This window comes from Daphnia carinata, chromosome 1 (assembly GCF_022539665.2).
Source record: "Daphnia carinata strain CSIRO-1 chromosome 1, CSIRO_AGI_Dcar_HiC_V3, whole genome shotgun sequence".
NCBI lineage: Eukaryota > Metazoa > Arthropoda > Branchiopoda > Diplostraca > Daphniidae > Daphnia > Daphnia carinata.
In genome coordinates, this window is record NC_081331.1 from 6058220 (window position 1) to 6069318 (window position 11099).

General features: G+C 41.2%; 4 protein-coding genes across 6 annotated transcripts in view; 2 read left to right on the forward strand and 2 right to left on the reverse strand.

The window, feature by feature from the left end:
• Window positions 1-11099, reverse strand: part of LOC130691166 (uncharacterized) — a 78788-nt gene that overhangs the window by 33689 nt on the left and 34000 nt on the right. The gene's annotated exons all lie outside the window — the stretch shown is intronic.
• On the forward strand, window positions 405-1840 carry LOC130691155 (methyltransferase-like protein 22). Of its 2 annotated transcripts, none has more exons than XM_057514064.2 (6): window positions 405-578; window positions 652-795; window positions 872-1078; window positions 1143-1310; window positions 1377-1476; window positions 1547-1840. In XM_057514064.2, the coding sequence occupies exons 1-6, from the start codon at window positions 488-490 to the stop codon at window positions 1737-1739; spliced, it is 903 nt and encodes a 300-aa protein (XP_057370047.1). In that variant the 5' UTR covers window positions 405-487; the 3' UTR covers window positions 1740-1840. The 2 variants fall into 2 exon arrangements, with proteins under 2 accessions (XP_057370047.1, XP_057370048.1); XM_057514065.1 differs by having other exon boundaries at window positions 470-589.
• Window positions 1851-7732, reverse strand: LOC130691123 (mucin-2-like). The gene is made up of 6 exons (XM_057514027.2): window positions 7328-7732; window positions 3227-5448; window positions 2914-3165; window positions 2643-2849; window positions 2195-2575; window positions 1851-2131 (listed from the first exon to the last, which is right to left on the reverse strand). Exons 2-6 carry the CDS (start codon window positions 5441-5443, stop codon window positions 2078-2080), a joined length of 3111 nt encoding a protein of 1036 aa, XP_057370010.1. The 5' UTR covers window positions 5444-5448; window positions 7328-7732; the 3' UTR covers window positions 1851-2077.
• LOC130691158 (inositol monophosphatase 1-like) lies at window positions 8606-11017 on the forward strand. 2 transcript variants are annotated; one of them, XM_057514069.2, is made up of 7 exons: window positions 8606-8668; window positions 9653-9786; window positions 9855-10114; window positions 10176-10281; window positions 10555-10652; window positions 10727-10780; window positions 10855-11017. In XM_057514069.2, the coding sequence occupies exons 1-7, from the start codon at window positions 8627-8629 to the stop codon at window positions 10959-10961; spliced, it is 801 nt and encodes a 266-aa protein (XP_057370052.1). In that variant the 5' UTR covers window positions 8606-8626; the 3' UTR covers window positions 10962-11017. The 2 variants fall into 2 exon arrangements, with proteins under 2 accessions (XP_057370052.1, XP_057370051.1); XM_057514068.2 differs by lacking the exon at window positions 8606-8668 and adding an exon at window positions 9313-9576.

The window sequence follows — 11099 nt, forward strand, 5'->3', positions numbered from 1 at the left end:
ACGGTTGTTTGTTTATTGTTTGTTCACACTGCACTATCACTGGAACTGTCTGCAACAAGATGCTGGAAGTGTAGAAACTGTTGAAAGGTTTTGGTTTGAATTCGATTGACGTTTGTGGTAATGGCATTCCACGTGGCGCTGAGACCACGCACGAATGTTCATCCTTGAGGAGATCCAGCAGCTGGACCCTTGCCCGTGCAGTCTGTACACCATCCGGCGATCCGCATTTGCTCATGATCGCCTTGGCTCGGCTCTCCCCCCACTCGCTTCCCCCTCAATGGGTCAATGGGGGGGTCAATGGGGGGAAAATACGTCGCGAAGTTTCAATAATGATTGAACAACTACAGTTCCCGCCACCAGAGGGAAATATTTTTCAATGTTGATAGATTCGTCTGCTTGGGAATTATTTATTGTTCTCACTTAATTTGTTTTGAATCGTATATTACGTATTGTTTACCTTTATTCTAATATTGATACGAAGGCTGATATGGAAGACCTAGACATTAGTGATTATAAAGTCACATCAGAAGTCCATGTTTTCAGTGAAGGAGAATCTGTTGGTGATGATGAACACATTGGTAAAGTCCAAGTTAACACAAATATTTCCTTAAAACATAGAAATAGTAATATTGTGCATTTTTTTTAAATCAGTGATCTCAACTTTCAAATTTAGTCTACCTAAGAATCATAGTTTTAGTCTTCACCAAAATGTGAACGAAGAAGTAGCTGCTGATGATGATGGTGATCTAGTTGTCCAAAGGAAGAACTACACACCAGATTATTCCCTTTCTATAAGTAAATACTAATATACTTTTCTTCGAGAGAAGCAAATAACCATTAACTACTCTGGAACTATTGTTGCTTCTTGCAGAACATCATGTCAATACTTCACTTGACTTAGTGGGGTTACAAGTCTGGCGTGGTGCATTTTTGTTGGCTGATTTCCTACTTCACTATGCCATGAATGAGGACACAGATTTCAAAATTTGTAAGGATGACATTGTAATTGAGCTTGGAGCTGGTACAGGATTAACAAGTATTGTTGCAGGAATGGTGGCTGGTCATGTTGTGAGTACAGGTAATGATCCATCAGAACTTTTTCGTATAAAGTTTGCTACCTAATAAATTTTGTTTGTTTTTAGACATTTCAAAAGGAAACATTCTGTCCTTGATTGATACAAATATTAAACAGAATTCAAAGTGGATTAGAGGCCAGGTTGAAGCCATGGAACTAGATTTTTGCAATTCAAATTATCCAGAAAAGCTAGTCAGTCTGCTACAAAACTCAACATTGCTCCTAGCAGCAGATGGTAGACATTAATTTCCCATAGATGATGGAACAGAACACTTCAAATTTATTTTACTTTTTTTTAAAGTTGTATATCATGATGATTTGACGGATGCCTTTTTGTCGACTTTGAAAAAACTGATGGGCATGGGTCGTCCGAAAACTGCCCTCATTGCCCTTGAGAAAAGGTAAGATTGCTAGTGGTCGATTAATGTATTTCATCGAATTCCCCAACTAAATATTCTTCTTATATTCTAGATTCGTGTTTACTTTGTCGGATTTGGACGTAGTAGCCCCATGTTACAATTACTTCTATGAAAATCTTTTACAAGAATTTAATTCGTACGATGTCATGCAGATTGATACTAGTCAAATAACTCAATATTTTTGCTACGAGCGAGTTAAAGAACTCGTATTATTCAAAATTCAAGAAAAGCGTCCACTGCCTTAATTTTTATGCTCAACAAATAGAATTTATTCTCCATCATCGGACTAATCATGTAAATAGATAGGGATGTACTAAGCGCGTGAATATTAAGTCACTGGTTATGATTTGTTTCTGCTTTGTCCGTGAATATTTAGCCTCCGCATTTACATTTCAAGCGGTGTTGATGGAGGAAGTGGAGGGAAAAACGTGAAACATGATAACAGCAAAAAAACAAAGAATTAGAGACAAGATCATTTTTTTTCTCCTCCCTTTCACAGTGGTCATGGATATACAGAATCGTGAGTGCATTGCCCGTTTCATGTCAACGCAGGCAACAGGTGCTTGCGATCTCACTTGCTGTTTTACAGCGAATCCAAGGCAGCATTGCTTAACTGGGAGGCGTAGTAATTCACCGACTAGAAAGAAAGCATTTGATAATTAAAAGCTGAAATAATGGCAAACAGATTTCAATTTCATACTTTGTATATGAAAGCGTACTGTTCCCCAGTTTGTACACAACCGGCCCTGTCCTGTCGAAGACGATGGACGGACCGTGGGATATCGATACTTCGGCTCGAATCAAGATGTCTCATGCAGACATCGATGGCCAAAACAGCACCTGTCCTTCCTGTTCCTGGGCTACAATGGACCACCATAGGAGCTCTTTGCTCCTTGGACTGTCCTTTACGAGCTTCCAGCAACAGTGAAACGATAGTTTTACCGTCTTCTGGAACACCTGTAGCTGGCCAAGAACTGTACCACAAATGCGTGATTTCGCGCACTAGGTTGTCTTCCATTCGCTTCAGTTGGATGTGAGAAGTGACATAATTATCGCGTAATTCTCTCGATTTGAGAGTAACCTATTTACAATTTAGATAAAAATTAAACAATCAGACCATAAACATGAGCTACGAAAAAGGAACGTACTTGATAGTCACCGTAAAGGCGATGACAATCTAAAACTTCGGATGGAGGAAGATACTCTGCGCAGCGAGAGACACCATTCTCAGACAAGTCCGTCAATTGAACTATTATCTTGCACTGATTCTCCCAAATCATCTGCCAAAAATCTTCGACTGTTTCCTCCATAGGTCCTTGGCAACCAATATAAAAATTAGGCTCTTCTTTCGGCCCCTATCCATTCAAAATCAGATAAATAGTTTACCACCTGTGACTTCAACTATAAAATAAATCCTACCTTTATATAATTGGCATTGATATACTGTTCAATGGTATCTGCTGGCTGATTGTCTTGGACACGAATATGAACACGCGTCTCGGGAACAGGTAAAACATTAGCATAACGATTTTTGGTTTCGACGCCTACAGGCAGTTCATCGATGCGCACAGTAGACGTGGCAATGTTACGAAACTCAGCCTCAATGCTTGTAATAGGTTTCTCCATATACAAAGCCAGTTGAGCTGCCGTTAGAGGCACCGAAAACACCGTCTACATTCGAAAAGATGAAATTAGCTAACTTTTAATTGTCAAAAGAAAAACAAAAATTTACCGAGTCGTCGAAGGCCTGATTACAATACGATCGTTTCGAAGCCCGCAAACTGTTGCGAACTTTGCCCCGCTGCCACGTATTGGATTGGCTGACATTATCCAAACTGTAGGCATCCATCCGTGCAGGCTGGCACGTTCCCTGCACGGCTCTTGCACGACGCCGACGGAACACCAACAGAAGAAGAATAGCAATTGCCAGGCAGAGAATGGCTGCAATGCTGACGGAAACAGCTACAATAGTTGTAGTAGTAGAATCCTCATCGCCACTTTGCGAACCCTCTGTGCTAGGCCATTCATCATAGGGATAGTATTCCGTTGAAGTTGGATCGTAAAACGGCGGCACAGATGGTTCGTGGAAAGTTACAGGTACATTGGGTGTTGTTGGCCAACCAGCTAGTGGGTTAACATCGTGTGGGGCGGATGGCGTAGGTGGCGCTGGCTGCAGTGACCAACCGGATGACGTGAACACAACAGCGCTAGCCGTTGTTGTTTTTAGCGTCGTCGACGGTGCCGACGTCGTGATTGGTTTGCTGGTCTCCGTCGGCAATACGGTCGTACTGGGTGGTCGCGTTAATGCGGGAAATAATGTGGCTAGCCCAGCCGAAAGGGTAGTAGAACGACCTGATTCTTCTCGATTACCTTTCCCGTTATCGATGTTTCTTTCTTGGTCAGTCGATTCCTCCGGCTGCCAGGTAACTGTGGTCACTGGATCACTCGTACTAACCGCCATGATTGCCGCTCGTAAACTAGTTGATGGCACATTGCTTTCTGTTGTAGACAAAACGGCGACGTTTGCTTCATCAGTTACAGAAGAATTCGAAGGAACATTGATCGTAGGAGACGATTGGTTACTCGAGCTCAAAACAGTGGACAAGTCCGTTGTTACTGGACTCTCTTCTACCGGTGTTGTAAGAACATCTTCCAGCTGGCTCGTTTCTTCGTCTCCCGCTATTAGTACGTTAGACGGTTGCGTGATTAAACTACTATTGGCCATTCCATCATCGCTCGATGATGTCAACACAACATTGTCTTCCACCTCGATATCTGTAGAATTCATATCGATAGGTATAACGGTAGACGTTTCATTGATCATTGGAAACGTTTCATTTGCAAACGAGTTTTCTGTAGCGTTGAAGGTTTCTTCTACTCCATCCAGTTGGCCAGTCAGTTCTATTGTTGCATTATGAGCGACATCTTCCGAATTTACAATCGGAAGAACAAGAGAACTGTTATCAACTAAAAGAGGGTTATCGTTTAGTTGTTGTGTTTGATTGACCAAGACTGGGACAGATCCTGTGGCTGGAGTTTCACTTGTAACCGAAACGTGTCCTGTTTCTGGAATTTCACTCGGAACTTGATCTGTGGCTGCAACTGGAGCAACCGTTGGCACTATGACTGGCATCGTGCTAAGAACTGGAATTGATCCTATGGATGTAGTAACTTCGCTTGGAACCGGACTTGACGATATGGGTGTAATTTCTGCTGGAACGGGAACGGATGAAGCGACAACAGAATCATTAGCTTGTGGATCAGCTATGATTGTAAACGTAGGACCAGAACTAGCATCGTCCAGATCAAAACGAACGACAGCCGGCCGAGATGAAACAGGAGGTAGTGTGGCCGTCGGCGTTTCCGTAGATGGTACCCGGATACTGCTAGATATCGTTCGTTCCGTGCTGGTTGTTGCAGTCCGGGATTGAGTGGCCAAAATAGTCGGAAGAGGTCGCAGTAATGGTGTTGGTCGAATGACAAGTGTCGAAGGTCCAGGTGGTGGTGGTCGGACAGAAACTGGAGACGGAAAGGGAGTCGCTTGAGGGAAATTCGATTGCGGCAAAGGTGGTGACACAAGACGAGTGGAGGCCCAAACTATTGGCGTCCAATCATTATTATTGCTAGACCGTAGGCTATTGTCCAACGTAGAGCCTGCTGATTGGCTACCCGTTTGCGAGGCGATAAGCTGCGTTGGATCGTCTTCAAAATCCGAATTGAGAAGAATTCTTGCCCGTAAATCGTTCGGCGGGAGGGCTGTTATTTCCTTATCGACTGAACGGACCGTGGTGGCTTCCAAGGCCGGCACTAGCGTGACTGGAGCATCTGTGGTGATCCATTCCGTGGTAATCTCATCTGGCTGAATCTCCTGGCTAGCAGCCGTCATCCAACAGACGAGGCCAACGAGGACAACAATCAATTCAATCCGCATCACGACCGTCGTCTTCATGGCAACTGGATAAGCAAAAGGACAACATTTATCAAAAACAATAGAGCACCAATCGATAATCAAGTCACGCACTTCCCAGCCTACTCTCTCAGCTTACCACTCGCGACTCTATATTATCCGGTCTAATAAAGTCACTTTTGTTTTGTTTCCCTCCTGGATATAATTATGGATTAAGGCCGAGGTTCCATTGATCCTTACTATTCATCCCAGTTTTCGTTATAAATCAATATTTCTTTATCTATTCTAGTTGCGCATAGGTCACGCAACTTTCACAAGGATTCGCCACGAAAATCCATTCATCATCTCATGTGCCATTTAAAACGATTACCTGAAAAGTGAAAACCAAGGAGATCGTGCGTTAAACAGACCTCGTTAGTCGACCGTATCACGTGGCATCACGACCAAAAAAAAAATGAAATGAAAATTCGTTTGGGGTGGCACGTTTCCGATTTGCCGAATGAAATTGTGACGCAACATTCAAAACAACTAGAAACAATACAGAATCGCGGTCAGGTCGAGATTAGAAACTGAAACACGCCTACCATTCATACGGCATCGGATTGCACATTCACGGGGTGTACAATTTCCTCTACCTTGCCAACCCAGCTCAGTGCCTGGTAACCACAACAAAACGTGTGCAAACACAATATATTGGGGGAAAAGACAAGTTGGCTTCTAGAACCATAACGAACTTAACTTTTCTTCTTTCTCTTTTTTTTACGATATGATCTACCACCAAAAAAAGGTGAAATTTCTCGTTCCCATAACGAAAGGACGTTGGAACATTGGTGTCTCCCTTTTACCCAATTTTTTGTAAATAATGGAATCGCGGTGTATAAAGGAAATTGGGGTGGAAATGAGGGCCTAGCATGACGTATACGATACACTAAATGGATATAAAAAGGACACAAAAATGTGTAATACGTTGTGGAATAGAATGAAAAAAAATAATTTTGAATGAGCCACTTCCGTTGGAACCTTCTCCACCCCTGATGGTAACCCACATCGAAAGTTCATCGTCAACGGATTCTACTTTTTTACCTGACAACAAACAATTTCGGTATAATCTTCTTACTTTTGTCTCTTTTTTGCTGTAAAGGAAAAGTTTTTGGACGCCAGACGCTTTTTTTGTCGTTAAAACCCGTTACGGGCGCCAACGTCCACTGCGACAGACGCACGACGTCGACGGAAGTGAAACCCGCGTCTTGATTTTAACGATAATGGCAACTAATTTATGTTTTACGACAATTCTCATACGGTATTATTCGTTTACGTCAAACAACACAAGAGCAGATTTTACACATCCAAACGATGGGCCGAAAACAAACACCAAACTACTTTGATGTAGAAAGTATCTGATCATTGTTCGTTGTTGCCATATTCAAACGAATTTTTTCTATTTTTTGAAAAATGGATTCAATGAAGAGAACCAAAAAAGCCATGGCTACTGGGTAGAGAACTCGATTCAAGGTTAAAACAAATTCCTCGAGGCCATCATGGCCGTGTCGTACCTGGTTGGATTTTCTTAAGGAAAGGTTCTTCGAGAAAGTAGAAAACAAATGAAGGAAGAAAATACGTTTGTCTTGTTTAGCAAATCAGACTCTTTTGGGACACAAACTCCCCCGTTGACTATCGTTAGAGGCTGTACAGTTTCTGTGTCCGTTTAGTCGCCATTACTAACAGCCCTCATAGTTTTCTGGTCTCTGACCTATTTGATAATTCTTTACCAAGACTTGGCACATGCATTATTCATACAATAGGCACACCTCATCCATAAACACTGGCGAAATAAACGAATTTTATCTCTGAAAATTTTCTTAGGCTGCCCCCACCCCTCTAGAAAACCTCAAGGCAAAAGAGGCAACAAACCTGTGTTATGTTTACCGTTTCTTTTGTTTTGCTTTTTTCTCTCCTGACGAGGTCACAATCGCCGTGGCATTCTCTGATCAGCAGCTGCGTGACTCACGCGGCTACAGCGACCAAATTCCAACGTAGTTGTTCTGTATTGTTGAATAGAACGAAAGTTTGCCACTGACGATGCACTAAAAAAAACTGCAAAAACACTCGGCGTACACTTTTTTTGTCTTTCTCCACTAGTCGAAATGGGAAAGATCTCGTAGAGAAACTGCAAAAACTGTGCGGTTGGGTGGTATTGTTGCTGTGCGTGGGTTTCTTTTTAATATTGCAGACGAGAAACGCTAAAGCAACCTGTCGCCGAGCGGTGCAGAACTAAGAATGCAATGGAATAGTGGGAGAAAGAGGAAACCCTGGTCTCTTTCTCTCTCTGTGTGTGTATGCCACTTGAATAGAGCAAGGAGGGAAAAGGAATGGCCCTTATTATTGTCGGTTGCCCCGGGCTACCACCTTTTTGCTATGTCTTACCTTTCGTATTCACCTGGTTTGGGTGGGTGGTGTTTACGGGGTTCCATTATCCTACGCACTACTGTAGCGCCTCCAAGCGACCAATTGTTGAAACTCTGTCTCATCACAATTTTTTTCGTTCGAGCAAACATTCCTTTTGACCGTTAACATTCTCATGCCCAATACCTTTTTTCGTCTCTTTTCACATAAACGTGAACTCCCTAAGTTAGAATGTTGCTTAAAATTTAAAAGAAAAAAACCGTATGCCGATTCCGTTGAACGGTCGCTACAGCGGCTACGTATTTTTCCCATATCGTCTGCTAAAAAGGCAATCTTTTCCACCATGCGATTTTCGAAGTAAACGGGTAATTCTAGACTCTAGAGAGCTGGTTGCCTTTTCAACAGAAAACACTATTACCACTTTCGTTTAACTCGGTTCATTGCACTTTCTCTATCCACTTTCTCCGTTTTAATGGATCCTCCTCCCATTAAATAAAACGTGCAGTGATACGCCATTTTTTATTGCATCCTAGCCTCCTCTCAACAAATGAATACTAAACAGAGTAGGCCAAACAGAAGGTAAACAAAAAAAAATTTGCTTTTAGATAATGAACCCTATTCATTCATGTGGAAATTCTTACAGAATAGTTATCATTTATTTCTACTTGTGGGAAATAATTAATACTGATGGAAGTCATCCCGTTATTCATTCGACGGCGACTGTATGATTGCTCGATTTGTTCTTGTAATCTTACTTCCGTGTTTTGCTCGTTCCATTTTGAATTCCCTAAGAATTGATTGTTTGTTTTGTAGGCGTTTGCAATGCCCTACGGCTCGATAACTCTTCATCCTGTTTGCCAGCAAGTGAAGCAAGTAAGTTCGGTTTAAAAAAAATAAAAAAAAGCAATACAACTTCCGCACATTCGGAACTTGACTGTCGAAGTCGTGTAGTTGTTCCGCGTGAGAAGGGCTCAACGATGCTAGCGGTTAGACCGCAAGAATGTCATCGGTATGTATTTTGCGTGTCTTATTATTTGGTTCACCCGGCTGCCTATAGCAGAGGTATGTTCGGCATGATACATGAGAAAAAAAAAACCCAAATTGCTATGCATCGTATTACATAATACAACTTCATACTCTACCAAATTCTCTCTATATTCAATCTATTGACTATGCTATAGAAAGAGACAAGTAATATCCCATTCTGATATGGCTTATAAAAATCCACCCACCTTCTACTTTTCAATGTAACGCTTTCTTTTCCCCAAAGAAAACCCCCTCACCGTGGCTGAGCGAATATACTAGTTGTTATTACTTACAAAAGTTTTCTTTCCCAGCTCTTTGAACAATATAAAAGCCAAGCGTAGAAACTAGGAAAATTTCGAACGACAACCAGCAGAAATTATTAACCTATTGCTAATGGGCTGTGGAAAGTTGTCACGCAGGTCACGTTAACTTCTAAGCTGTTTCTTTTGTTGGTACATTTTTGGAAAAACGTGCTGTGTTTGAGGAAACCATAGCGTACCGATTTCGTCCTCTGTAGCACACTGCAGTGTGATCTAATTAATTTAAAGAAACCTGCTCTCGCTATCGATTGATATGCAATCGACATTTTAGCAGACGACTCTTACGCTGTCAAAATTCTGACCGCGAGAAACTTAACCGGTTTCACATTAAAGCTAATTGGTGGTTAGTTTTTCTTCATTATGACAGAATTCAATGTAGAAGTAGTTTTTGAGGTCGCGTTAAAGGCAGTGAAAGATGCAGGAGAGGTACGTTTCACTATTTAATTTATAATTCTTTGAGCTGAAACTAAATTATGCTCACGAACTTTGTGATTAACAATAGATTATCAAAGAAGCTTTTTATAAGAAGAAATCTGTGCTCACCAAATCTTGTGAGGTCGATCTCGTGACAGAAACCGATCAGGCGGTAGAGAAAATGTTGATTGGCAGGATTAAAGAAAACTTTCCTAATCACATGTAATTGTTTCATTGTTTGTTTTGTTAGACTTAAAACAAATCAATACATTCCATTTTGTGGTTTACAGGTTTATAGGAGAAGAATCTGTGGCAGCTGGAGAAAAGTGTGACCTTACGAATGACCCCACCTGGATTGTTGACCCAGTTGATGGGACAATGAACTTTGTGCACTCCTTCCCTCATTCATGCATTTCTCTTGCGGTCTTGTATCATAAAGATGTTCACATTGGCATCATCTTCAACCCAATTCTAGACCAAATGTACACAGCCAAACGTAATCAGGGAGCATTTCTCAATGATAAGCCAATCCGAGTCTCTGAGGAAGAAGGTATTTTAAGAAAAGGGATAATTTAAAAATTTTTTAAAGTTTATTTTTTACTTCTCCCAAGACCTGAGCAAATCGTTAGTTATTGCTGAATTTGGCACAAACCGTGATACCAAAAAAATGGAAAGCGTTCTTAAAAACGTCTCAGCGCTTATGAACAAAGTTCATGGGTAAGTACAAATTACCGTTTGTTAACAGGGTGAACTTCTAATAGCTCGGTTGTCACAAGCGCACGAACATTTCGTAGGAAAACAATTTCCCAAGAAACAAAAGTTCGACAATGTCTAGCCTTTATGTATTAGTAATGAGTTCTGTTTCAGCCCGTCGTCGATTTGAGTATCATATTGTACATGTTAACACACATAACCATTTCTCTCCATCTTTTCAGTGCCACATGCTTATGTCATGAAAATAAAACTAATTCCTTCTATTCTGGGCGATAGATTACGTGCTATGGGAAGCGCTGCATTGAATATGGCCTCAGTCGCAGCTGGCGGGGCGGATTGCTACTTCGAATTCGGGATTCATGTTTGGGACATAGGTAGTGTTTAAATCATAAAAAAACTGACTTCAGACGTTAACCTACCACCTATTATGCAATTTTATTCAAAACAGCCGCCGGAGCGCTCATTATAAAGGAGGCAGGAGGTATCTGTCTTGACACTGAAGGTACTGAAATCTAAAGTAGTAGATTAAATCTTAGATCGTTCCATGACATCACGAATAATTTTCTTTACATAAAGGAGGACCATTGGATTTGATGTCACGGCGAATGATATGTGCCTCGTCAGAAAAACTGGCTCTGCAAATCATTCCTCTACTTGACCAATTGAAATTTGAAAGAGACTAACATAGCTGATTTGTGGGATTTGAATTCTACTTGAAATAAAACCAAAGCTCTTAAGTTAACTGTTGAGTTAAGGAATTTAAAAATATAATGAAACAATAATTTAAATAAAATAATTTTGATTTTTTTAGTTTTTCCATT

What these genes read in the sequence shown, in the direction of transcription:
- LOC130691155 (XM_057514064.2), top strand. Translation starts at nt 488, where the DNA reads ATGGAAGACCTAGACATTAGTGATTATAAAGTCACATCAGAAGTCCAT. An exon ending in TGGTCATGTTGTGAGTACAG is followed by an intron (nt 1,079 to 1,142) that starts GTAATGATCCAT and finishes GTTTGTTTTTAG; the next exon opens with ACATTTCAAAAGGAAACATT. An exon ending in CTCATTGCCCTTGAGAAAAG is followed by an intron (nt 1,477 to 1,546) that starts GTAAGATTGCTA and finishes CTTATATTCTAG; the next exon opens with ATTCGTGTTTACTTTGTCGG.
- LOC130691158 (XM_057514068.2), top strand. Translation starts at nt 9,511, where the DNA reads ATGACAGAATTCAATGTAGAAGTAGTTTTTGAGGTCGCGTTAAAGGCA. An exon ending in CAGTGAAAGATGCAGGAGAG is followed by an intron (nt 9,577 to 9,652) that starts GTACGTTTCACT and finishes GATTAACAATAG; the next exon opens with ATTATCAAAGAAGCTTTTTA. An exon ending in GATTCATGTTTGGGACATAG is followed by an intron (nt 10,653 to 10,726) that starts GTAGTGTTTAAA and finishes TATTCAAAACAG; the next exon opens with CCGCCGGAGCGCTCATTATA.
- LOC130691123 (XM_057514027.2), bottom strand. Translation starts at nt 5,443, where the DNA reads ATGAAGACGACGGTCGTGATGCGGATTGAATTGATTGTTGTCCTCGTT. An exon ending in ATCAGGCCTTCGACGACTCG is followed by an intron (nt 3,166 to 3,226) that starts GTAAATTTTTGT and finishes TTTCGAATGTAG; the next exon opens with ACGGTGTTTTCGGTGCCTCT. An exon ending in GCCTTTACGGTGACTATCAA is followed by an intron (nt 2,576 to 2,642) that starts GTACGTTCCTTT and finishes AATTGTAAATAG; the next exon opens with GTTACTCTCAAATCGAGAGA.